The following is an 11,846-nucleotide window of genomic DNA, read 5'->3' as shown; positions in this document are numbered from 1 at the left end:
AAGCCATTTGCTCGGTATTATTTAAAACAGACTTCATAGGGCCGCCCTTTTGTGGACGCTTTATTTGCACTAAATGAATAATCTTAATTGCATCACTCTCGAATTAAAAATCAATGTTAATCAAGTTGAGAGTAGTAAATATCAGTTTTCATTGTGCCTGGGAAGAGGGCATTTTTCTTGTGTTGCAAATAAAAATACAAGTCAAATAACTTTAAAAGGGCATTATGTTCTGCTACAAATACAATTGAAACGGATTGTTTAGGAGCAGATCAGAAATGGTACAGAATTTTGCACTTAATTTCCTCAGTTATCATTTACAATAAGAACCTCTGGTCTTGACAGCCAAGTCTAAACAGTAGTAAATTAGTACAAATTTATACTGATTTTACTCTAATAATAGTAATAAAAGCTTATAGATTTGGCACTAATTACATAAATGCCTAATGATCTTGAAAATTACTCTGGTTAGAAATATATTACTAATCTAAACTTTGTTGTTGGCTGGCTCTGAAAAATCAGAACATTAGAAATGGTTCGCTTCACTTGTGCAAAGCACTTTAAATTGTTCAAGTAGTTTAACATATTCGAGAGGAAAATAAAGAGCATTTAATTTTATTTACAGCTTAAAGTGGAGTTGGGAACCATACTGAACTTAGAAACTTTGTCCAAAGGAGCAGGTTGTGGGCCAGGATGCAAGCGTGGGCTGGCTGAGGAGCTGGAGCCGGGCGTAGGAGGTGTAAAGTGCAAGAAAGACACCACGCTCGGGTCCACGAAGCAGACCTCGGGGCCTGGAAGCAGCGGGGGGTGGGGTGGGGTGGGGATTCGAGTACTGCTATGCGCTCTAGCCTTGCCCCGAAGATGGGATTCTGTAGGCCCGGGGTCCCAGCCAGGGCGTCTGGACACTAGGCGCAGGCCTGCTGGGCGGCCGCGAAGTCTAGGCGCGGTCTGGAGGGCGCGGTGTGCCCTTGTGGTGCTCCGGATTGGCACTGTTGCCCAGCGCGCAGGCCAGGGCTCCTCCCGGGTCACCAAGGGGTCATGCCCTGCTGTCTCCCCTGCCCTACCTCTGCCCCCCGGAAGATCCTAGCTCAGAGACACAGAGCCGCGCCTTCGGAGCGAGCTGGGCGGGACCAGAAGGAAAGGTGTGCCTGGAGAAAGTCTCAGGGAAAAACTACCGTAGGTCGGGCCCAGAAGCCCAGAGCGAGGCCGCGGCGGCCGCCGCTGCTCTAGCAGCTGCTCGGGGCTGGAGCGGCCCGGGCTGCCGCCGCCGCCTCCGCGGGCGGGCGCGGGCGGGCGGGCGGAGCGGGGGACTCTCCGGGCGCTGACATTTGCAGGCTGCCCTCCTGATTGGTCCCCTCGCCGAGCTGCTCACGGGTTCATTCAACTGTTAAGCACCTCCCCGTCTCTCTAAAGGACATTATAATGCAAGAAGCCCCCTTTTTAACCACAAACCGAATTTTCTTTCATTTAGGTGATCTATATATATCTATATCGTATAGCTTATAGCTTATATCTATTTTAAATAACTTAAAGCCGCTAAAATTTGGGGGGGAACAGCTTTCGCCCTGGAGCGGTGCGCGATGCTGTCTCACGCCGACCTCCTGGACGCCAGGCTAGGTGAGTGCGCGCCTCTCGCCCGGGCAGCCAGGAGAAGCCCGGGCAGGAAATTGTCAATTTGTTCCTTATTTTACCTTAATGTGCCCTAAATGGACTAATTTCTTTAAAAGTAATTGTGCTGCATTAAAGTTTAATTTAATTTAACAACGTCTTTAAAAAAATCTATGGAATATGTAGATCCAAAGGAGTTGGGTGATGTTGTTACTTTTTGTTTTTCTTATTTTTTCACTTCCTCCCTCCCCCTTATTATTGTTATTTATTTATTTTTTTGAAGGGGGCGATCTACCCCGTGATAATTTGTTTGGAGGCGTTTTTTTCCCTTCTCTTCCCCTCCTGTTTGCCTTAATTTCAGATTTCTTTCTTCTCTTTTTTCCTCTCTTTCTCTCTCCCCATACCTCTTTCTCCTCCTCGTCTAAGTATGGTTGAATTTGTAAAACTCAGTCTTGAAGGAGAAGCCGCGGCAATAGAAGCAATTTACTAAGTGTACTCATTGAGAAAGGAGAAAAGCCAGATTCATCCTCGCAGGCATCCGGCCTGCAAAGGGACTCGGCATTGCCAATCAATGGCTGAGAGGAACGTGCCTTTTATATCTCCGGAAAGACAAGTTGAATTCTCTAAAGTTTGATTCACTGTTATGTCTAGAGACTTTACTTGAGTTTTCTTAAAGCTGTCTGGGTTACTGGGCTCTGGGTTTCCGGTTTGGGAATCTTTGGTGATGGATGTGACTCCATTTTCCAAACACTTTCTCTGATTTGAGGGGGAGGCGGAGCTGATTTGGGTTGATTTCGGGGGGTGGAAAGCTTGGCGACTTATTCATCTTCCGAAAGTGAGAGGGAATCGGCTGAGGGTCGGAGGTAGAGTTCTCAGGCTGCCTAAGAGCAGGTGGGGCAGCAATGGAGAAACGGTTTAATTTTCCTTCTTTCTTTTCTTCCCCCCTCCCCCCACCCCCCGCTCGGTTCTAGGACAAGCTCTGGAGTTCCTAGAACGCCGGGGGGTACGGTTCATGAAAGGGTCTCCGAGGCATGTTTCATTGCCGGGACTAGGAGTGTTTCATTGTGGGAGAGACGAAAGCATGTGTTGTTTACTAAGGGACTCCGCTGCGGAGAGAAGGGAAAAGGCCGGGAGACGGTCTTGCAACCTGGCAGTCCAGATCCTGGGGCCCCAGGCTGAGCACCCCGGGATACTGCTCCAGAGGGCGACCGTGGGCGCAGAGGGAGCCGAGCGCGGGGCTGGAAAAGGACCACGCGGGGCGTACAGTCCCTCCTGGAATGGCCAGGGCAGTAGTGACCGCCATCCCCTTGCCTCCTCAGGTATGAAAGATGCCGCCGAGCTTCTGGGCCACCGGGAGGCGGTGAAGTGTAGGCTGGGCGTAGGTGGCTCTGACCCCGGGGGCCACCCGGGGGACCTAGCGCCCAGCTCCGACCCAGTCGAGGGAGCCACCCTGCTGCCCGGGGAGGACATCACCACAGTGGGCTCTACGCCGGCCTCGCTGGCGGTGAGCGCAAAGGACCCGGACAAGCAGCCGGGGCCCCAGGGCGGCCCGAACCCCAGCCAAGCCGGTCAGCAGCAGGGCCAACAGAAGCAGAAGCGCCATCGGACGCGCTTCACCCCCGCCCAGCTCAACGAGCTGGAGAGGAGCTTCGCCAAGACTCACTACCCCGACATCTTCATGCGCGAGGAGCTGGCCCTTCGTATCGGGCTGACCGAGTCCCGAGTGCAGGTACGCTGGGCTTGGGCGCCAGGGAAGAAGACAAGCAGCGGGTGGGAGGAATTAGGCGAAGGCAGCAGGGTCTTTCCTTCCCTTACAGGGATCCTGGGCTAAGCTTTCCTGGGTGAAGTTAGCTCCTCTGCCCGCGAACTGGCCCCATCGATGGACAGACAGTGCCCCCATCTCCTGCCAGTATAACCCACATTTCCGCAGAAACTCCTCCAAAGCGAAGCCGGCGTCATTCGATTGCTAGGTCTCTTCCTTCCTCCCTAGAAGGAAATCTCCAGGTCTCCCACCTTCCGTGTCTCCTAGGCGGCTAACCCCCCGCGGGCAATTCCACTCCAGCTCGCGTTATAGACAAGTATTTCATTACCCGCTAATGAGTTTGTGTCAAGTGTCTGGATAAATGGGAGAATGCATCATACAATACAGAAAACACGAAAAAGGAGAAAATAAGGCGAAGTGGGCGCCTTTCAGAAAAGATCTACAGGTTTTCCTGCATATCACACTCCTGCCGGTCTCCGGCGAAGTACCCTCTAGCTTCGATGCTTATAAAGGTTTTGAATCTGGTGGCCTACCATTGCGCTGGGGGCAGCTGGAGCGATCCCCCACAGCCTATGAGTCCTGGTTTCCCCTAAAGTAACTTGGGCAGTGTGTGTGGGGGTGGTGGGGGGGGGGATAAGGGCTTTCTGGTGTAGCTGCCCGATTTGAAGAAAGGACATTTAGGTCAGAAAAGACTGACCAGTAGTAAACAAAATCATTACTGACCCCTTGTTCTAGTCTAACCACCCTCCAAGTTGTAAATTATATATAACTTACAAACCACACCTGTAAATTCTATGAAAATTGGGGTATGAAAGTATAAGTCCAATGAATCTCAGATTTTTTCCACTTTTTAGAAGAATGAAAACATTATATCAAATATTTTATGGACAGGTGCTGGACGTGAAATTCCAAGAGGGGCGGTTAGACTTGAGCTATCCAGGGTGCTGAAAACCTTCCTAGCCTGTCTTCGATAGGGTCTTTTCTGTTCCTTATCCTGGGTGTCAATCTCAGCTCTAGCTGCTATCAAAAATTTTAAAGATCTCCGTTTTACAAATTTTAAACATCAAAGTTTAAAGGTTTCAGTTACTTTATATTTAATCTAAAAGTCAAAAGTGTTCATAATCCCAGTGTTGAATTTTTCTGTCTCCATTCAGCGTTTTAAAGACTGTCTAACCTTCTGTTTTAAACAGTCAGCAAATAAATGTCATTGGGACTTAAGGTGGTCAAGTTAATAAAGAGTATAACACACTATATTAACATTTTTACTCAGTGTAAATCTGGGTGGTTTCTTTAGTGAACTCTGGAAGCCCTGAACCATGGGCCATTGAAATTAAGCATCAGAGGCATGTTAATTGCATTGTGCAGATATATATTATTAATGCTCTTAAGCTTTTTTAAAAAAAACCTTGCTCCTCTTTTAAATCTGAAATTGAGTTCATACCCTAACAGAAATATACAATTTCAATATTTTCATTACTGTTAATGATAGTACTGGCTTGTTAAAATCCTGTCAGTTCAAAATTCATAATTTTTTTTCACTCAAGAGAAATACTATATAATAATTTTTAAGGACTAAAATGCTGTTGTTTAACCTAGGCTTCCTAGTAATTAGTTTGAATTAAAATAGAACTTAGAATCACAAATAAAATATAATTGGACAACTGACTTTATGAAAAAAGAAAACGAGGTCTATTAAACTTTATTAGGTCTTCCAAAGGTTAACGGCAGTGATTCTTTTAATATAAAAAGTTATAAATGAAATAAAGCACAAACTATGTAATGGAAACAGTTATTTTTGAGAAGTACACAAAAGAATAATCAAGAAGAATAGAGACAGAGTACTTTAATTGTTCTAGCATAATGTTCAACCAAAGATAATAGCTTGATGCTGATGATAGGAAAAATTTAATAGAATGGTAATTTCAATATTTTTAAAAATAATGTTCCATAGTTTAAAAAGTAATCAGATCAACATAACCTTCTTAATTAACATTTCAAAATGATTAACATTAGGTAATATAATGCAAAAATAATTTATGTAAAATGTATTTACTTCACAATTCACTGTGTCTTTGCTCCTTGACCAAATTCAAATTAAGTAGTAATTGGTTTATGTTCTTATATGATGAGTACTTCATAGTTTTCTTTATAGTTAACAGATTGCCACAAATTCTTTTCAGTACGTGGGCTACTGCACTGATTAAAAATGATCTAAACATTTAATTTATTGCAATTGTATGTTTTTAAAGATACTTTTTGATTCTAGACTAAATGATCCAATATACTTATTTTTATCTACATTTGCCATATATCATCCTTTTAAGTATTTATTAAAGCACCTCTACTCACACGGAGGCCAATTCCATGTCTGATATCACTCCTCTTTTCTGGCTAGTGTAATAAAACCATTCCTTTTATAGCATGCCATTATTAGAAACCAATTTCAGAATTATTTATAACCTGGAATGGCTTATTAAGCAGCAATGCGAGAATCATGCAAATTACGCGATCAAATGCAATATAATAAGCATAATCATTAGTCTCTAGCACGGATTAATTAACTTTCAATATTTTATTTACATAAAAACCAAATCAGTGAAATAACTTCTGCACAGTCAGGCTTGCCTTTCAATATTTTATACGAACAAAAATAATGTGCTGTAATTCCATTGACCGTGTCCCCCAGAATGGCCCTGTCACCTGCCACATCTTAATAGGGGGACAAGCCGAGAGTATTTTCTAGTTTTCTAATGGAATGAGAAATTGCATTTTCTTCCTCTCCCAGCACTATTAAAGTGTAATGAATTCGGCCCAGAGTTCACGGCTGGCTGATCGAAATGAACCTGAGATCTAGGCTTTAATACAGCTCCCCAGATTTCCTCCCAAATCTTCACATTAATCATTTGCTGGATTCCAATGAGATCTTCATAAAGCGTTTGCTTCGAGGGGGGAAAAAAGTAATATTCTCTCTTTCTCCTCTCTTTCTCTATTTCTGAGCCATTTATAGGTGGGGAATTAAACGGGCTATATATTTTAAAATACATTTACAGTATGTCTATATTACTGTAACAGCAGATATCATGAAAGTGGGTTTTTAAATTCCAACCTCCATTAGATTCTCACTGTTGTATTAAGCATCTTCTGAGAAGAGCTGCATTTCAAACTGAGTACAAAGTTGGCTGTGGTTGCGGTTAATATATTTCCTGGAGTTGTCATCTGTGCATTCTCAAAATCTCCCTTAGGTTTTACCTGCATTTTAATCCGTCATGCTCTAGTTTTCAAGTGGAAACATTCACATTTTAAAAACATATGCATCATAGCTTGGAACGGAGGTGCTCAGACCCCATGCAGAATTTTTTTCCCAATCCCAGTAAGCCATGAAACATAAAAAATTTTGTAGCCATCATTTGACTACTAACCCTCAAACATAATTGAGCACAATTTTTCGATTATTTCTACAATGTTTAGTTCTTCAACAGCTGTTCTTTTCCGCTTGTGCCTGAGATTCAGAAATCTTGCTGGCAGGCATGTTTTCTACTGAGATTCTTCTGGGCAATTCCTCCCCCCTTTCTTCTGTTTCTTTTCCCACTCTCCACACCTGCCCACCACAAACAGTCAAACATTTCAGAATTCGCTGACATTTGCAGGGTGCTGGGAACCGGTCTTTAATTTATAGATACCTTTCGAAATATATCTGGGTGCAGAATGTGAGGTGTGGGGACCATTTTGGTCACAGAAGCCGTCCTGTCTAGGTACAGTCTTGGATGGATGATGCGAAGTGACCTGTGGCAGTCCGTCTCCTCGAGGTGCTTTCCTGGGCTCCTGTGGGTTACTCTCCGCTAACAGCTCAATCCTCGGCCTGCTGCCACATTGATCCCAGTCTCTATCTAGGGCCCTGCTGCCTCATTAATCCACTGCGCCACCAGCTCAAGGGGCGTTAGCAGGGAAAGGAGCCTGCATCTTTACCCAATCTGGACACTACAGTAGGCAAAAACATGGAAAATGAGGTAGAAACCAGAAAGAGATAAAGTGGTGGGTGATGGGTGGGTGCATGTGTGGTAGAAAAGCCAGGGCCAGCCCAAAGGCTGAAGAGAATTCTAGATTGCAGGGCTGTTCATATTGGTAAATGAAGAGTGTAGCTCCACTGGCTTGGGTGTGTATAACTGGTTTACTGGGAAAGGGGGTCAGGTACTCCCATACTTGTGATACTCTAGTTTGCAGAATAAACACTAAATAGTTTGGATTAACACATGACCTAAACGGTGGTCAAGTTGCATTGACCAAATTAAATTATGAGAAAATTCAATCAGTACCTAAGCTGTGTCCCACATCATTTATATTTATGCATAGTAAACCTCCAGCTGACTATATGTTGAACTGTAAGCCTGCCAAATAGACATGCTGGCTTAAAAAAAAAAATCAAATTTAAACATGGGGTGAGGGGAAGTTTTCTTGGTCAGGCAGTTTACTTGATATCTTTTGGGAAGAACCTTTCCTTCCTCTGTGGTAGTGAATTTGACATTCACAGGCAAATTTGTCTTATAAAGTCTGAACTTCCAGGGTCCACTGTTAAGGAAAAACTAATAGGAAGATTATTTTCATTTGGAGTATATTTTATCAAACGCATCTCTTTTAAAAAGACATCTGGGTTTGTCTGAGCAAAATTAAATTTGATTCATAGGTAGTGTGAGCTTTAAATTGGACTTCCTTTGGCTTGTAGTGGTCAGAAAATTTGCTTTTAATTTATAGATAAAACGAGGCGGGGTTGGCGGTGGGGGGGAGTTGAGGGACCTGGAGGCTTTGTTATTTGGGATCCTCAGTAAATTCTTGGAGGTAATAGATTTGAAAGCGCTGAGGCTTAGGGCTCTAGCTGGTTCCAGCACAGCTGCACAACCCAGATAAAGTACCCTTAGAGGGGCTTCAGCAGCAGGCACGGACTTGTGGCAGTAGTACCAGTTGCTCCGAATCAGAAGTCACTGTGGTGACCCAAGCTACACTCGCTCAGTGGCGCTTGCTTTCCCACATGGATCACTATGTTAAGCTCTCCGCTCCGTCATCCGTGGCGTTAGGGGTTTTCTTTTGTCTTTCGATTTTGAAACCGTCTTTGTCATCCACAGCTCTTCATCAATTTCCAAATTTCCAGCCTTTCTGAAAATTCTATACCCCATCATTGTTATAGGCACGCTATTAGGCCACACGGGTACACATGTTTATCTTCATTTGTACACCTGTGGGTCCAGGTTTGACAAGACGCCTGCCTGCAGACCAGTGCGTCTAAGCGGCTGGCAGAATGTGCGGGCGCGCAGGGGCGTGGTGGATGCTGCGTACGGTGTCTCGTCCGCACGGTGTGTAAGTGCTCCCCGGGCACGGTCACTCAGGATCCTGGAGCTGGCGCCCGGGGGAGGCCCGGGGCGCCGGTTGCCTAGGGCTGGTGGAGAACCAGGGTCCCCGGCTGCGTGTGGGGGCGCGCCGGGCCGATGGCACGTGTTCGGCCTGGGGCCGAGGGGGTGGACCTGCCGCGGGTTTCTCGGGCTCGGGCCCCCGACGCGCCTGGCCGGGCCGCGGGCTAACAGCGCCCTGTGTGTCTCCCCACCCCCGTCCGCTCCAGGTCTGGTTCCAGAACCGGCGCGCTAAGTGGAAGAAGCGCAAGAAGACCACCAACGTGTTCCGCGCGCCGGGCACGCTGCTGCCCACGCCAGGCCTGCCCCAGTTCCCGTCGGCTGCCGCTGCCGCCGCCGCCGCCATGGGCGACAGCCTGTGCTCTTTCCATGCCAACGACACCCGCTGGGCGGCGGCCGCCATGCCGGGCGTGTCGCAGCTGCCGCTGCCGCCGGCGCTGGGCCGGCAGCAAGCCATGGCGCAGTCGCTGTCCCAGTGCAGCCTGGCAGCCGGGCCGCCGCCCAACTCCATGGGCCTGTCCAACAGCTTGGCGGGCTCCAACGGCGCGGGGCTGCAGTCCCACCTCTACCAGCCCGCCTTCCCCGGCATGGTGCCCGCCTCCCTCCCCGGCCCCAGCAACGTCTCCGGCTCGCCCCAGCTCTGCAGCTCCCCGGACAGCAGCGACGTGTGGCGGGGCACGAGCATCGCCTCCCTCCGCCGCAAGGCGCTAGAGCACACAGTCTCCATGAGCTTCACTTAATGCCGCCGCGCCCGGCCCGCTCCGCCCCCGGCACCGCCCCCCGGTCCGCCCCGAGGCCCCGGCGGCGCGCGCCCCGGCCCCCCGCTCCCTGCCCCGGCCCTCGTCCGGGCGCCCTGCCCCGCTCTCCCGCCGCGGCCCCAGCTCCGGGGCCCTGCTCCCTCCCCGCCCGGGCTCCACCACCTCTCGTCCGGCCCTTCCTTCCCTCCGTCCTCCACCGTCCCGGGCTCGACCCCAAGCCTCGGCCCAAGGGGCCTCCCTCCCGCCTGACTCCGCTCCCCGCACCCTCCCCTCCGCGCCCGGCAGCCTCACCTGGCCCCTCCCTCCGCCCTGTCGCGAGCGCCCGGCCCACGCTTGCCCGCGCCCCGCCGCCTCCCGGCTCGCGCCCTCCGCCTGGCCTTCCGACTGGCGGCATTCCCACCCCCACCTTCTCCACGACGCCTGCGGCCCCCTGGCCCCGCGCCTCGCCCCGGGACCCTTCGCGCCCCGCGCCCCACGGCCCCCCTCCCGCGCCCTGCCGAAAGCATCCTTCCCGCCATTTTACTTAGCAGGGAGTAGACTCAGGATCTGAAATCAGACACCAATGGACTGGTTTGTGGGCAGAAACACACACACTCGCACTCTCGCTCACTCTCAGACACTACACACGCGCGCGCGCACACTCATACACAGTGCACCTAGGTCACACACGGACGTGTTCAAGGGACAGCACAATGTTAGGATTTTTGTCTAAAAGGAGGACAAGCATCTACTACCAACCGCCTCATCTGAGGGCCTAACTGATTACAATTTGATTTATCCCTGTATTCTTGCACCGAAATCCTTTCTTTCTTCTCCCACCATCCGTTCCTTGCCTTGTCCATCCGGTCACATCCATGCAGCCCTGTATTGGCTTGCAAGAGAACGTTTTTGTTTTATCTTACTTTTATTCTCTTAAGTACAACTGTGTGAGGGTATTGAGAGAAGGCTTCTCAGGAGGAACATGTCTAGTGGATTGGGTGGCTGGAGTAAACTAAAGCAGTCATGTGATGAAGAGGTGAGCTTACCCATTTTGATAAATGTCTTTATGAGAAAGAGTAAAAGAAACATGTAAGAAAATTTTCCTTTTGTAAAAGCAGAAGCCACATCATTTTTTCTGGATCCTCCAGGGCTGGGCTTTGTTTGCTTCCTTTTCTCCGTTTCTCTCTCCTCGCGCTGCTCTGTGCCCTAGGTTGTTTTGTGGTCGTCCTGTCGTTCTTCGTGCCCCTCGGCCTCTGCCCTGGCCCCTGCCGGCTGCCGAAGGGTGCACTCAGGCATCTACAACCCTGCAACTTTGTACAGAGAAACGCAATCAGCTCTTTCTGCATGTGCTGGTCAAATCCAAACCCAGAGAACAGAAGCGCTTTCGAAGAATGAACAAACATGTGAAATAGGATGTTTTGTGTAGATAAAGCATTCTTGTTACATACTGGTCAATTTGTGATATGTTTTAACTTATTGTCTGTGCTTATTTATGGAATTTGGTTTTCTTAATAAATGTTTGAGCTAATATAAAGCATATTATTTGACTTTTCCGAACAAGTTTATATCAAGTTAAATGTAAATGGATAAAATAAAATCATTTTCAGTATGTGATACGGAGAAAGATGGGTTTTGGTGTGAGTTTGAATGACAGAAGGGTCTCGTGGGGGGAAGGGAAGAGAACTTTTCTAAGAGGTTCTCAGTTGCCGGGATCCCCGCGTCTGGGACTCGTCCGCCCTTCGGTGTGCTTGGGTTCAGTTCCCAGGCCGCACCGCACCCTACAGGACGCACGGATACAGCGTCCCCGCCGCCAGGCCTAGCCTGCAGTCCCCGGGTACGCAGGCCGGAAGTGAGAAGCGGCCCGGCGATCGCCTCACGCGAGCTCGAGGCCTCGCGAGGCTTCAGGTCGACCCCTGCCTCAGCCCACGATGGGCCTCCGGGCGCAGCTGCCCGCACTTAATGCAGGGCCCGAGAGTTGATAAAGCTGCTCGCGTGAACGGTCTCTACCGGACAAAGCAGCGGTCGGGAGCCCTCGTCGTCGGGCTGCGTCTGGAAGGACCACGGTGACGGAAGCGTGGAGAGCTCCGGAGCTCTGCCTTCTGGCGTCTGCCCCAAGGTACCCGGTGGACTAGAGAGGCCCGGGGCCCCTCTCCTGGGGCCTAGGCCTCGAGGCCGTCCGAAGGAGGCGGCCGGTCCCCCCTGTGTCGGGGGTCCAGGCGAGGCCTCAGACACCTGGGGCTCCAGATGGGGGCACGTCGTCGGGAGAAGGGTGTCCGGGGCGCCTGGCTGCGGATCAGGCCCTCTCAGGCCTTCCCTGGTTCACTCTGGGTTTGCTCTGGTTAG

At 49.3% G+C, this 11,846-nt stretch overlaps 1 protein-coding gene across 1 annotated transcript; it reads left to right on the top strand.

Moving 5' to 3' along the window:
- The first annotated feature begins 1,409 nt into the window (after positions 1-1,409).
- Positions 1,410-11,031, top strand: LOC122444021 (orthopedia homeobox). The gene is made up of 3 exons (XM_043472825.1): positions 1,410-1,614; positions 2,925-3,334; positions 8,976-11,031. The coding sequence occupies exons 1-3, from the start codon at positions 1,578-1,580 to the stop codon at positions 9,504-9,506; spliced, it is 978 nt and encodes a 325-aa protein (XP_043328760.1). The 5' UTR covers positions 1,410-1,577; the 3' UTR covers positions 9,507-11,031.
- The last annotated feature ends 815 nt before the right edge of the window (positions 11,032-11,846 follow it).

This window comes from Cervus canadensis, chromosome 6, assembly GCF_019320065.1.
Source record: "Cervus canadensis isolate Bull #8, Minnesota chromosome 6, ASM1932006v1, whole genome shotgun sequence".
Classification (NCBI taxonomy): Eukaryota; Metazoa; Chordata; class Mammalia; order Artiodactyla; family Cervidae; genus Cervus; species Cervus canadensis.
This window is presented reverse-complemented; position numbering and strand designations above follow the sequence as displayed.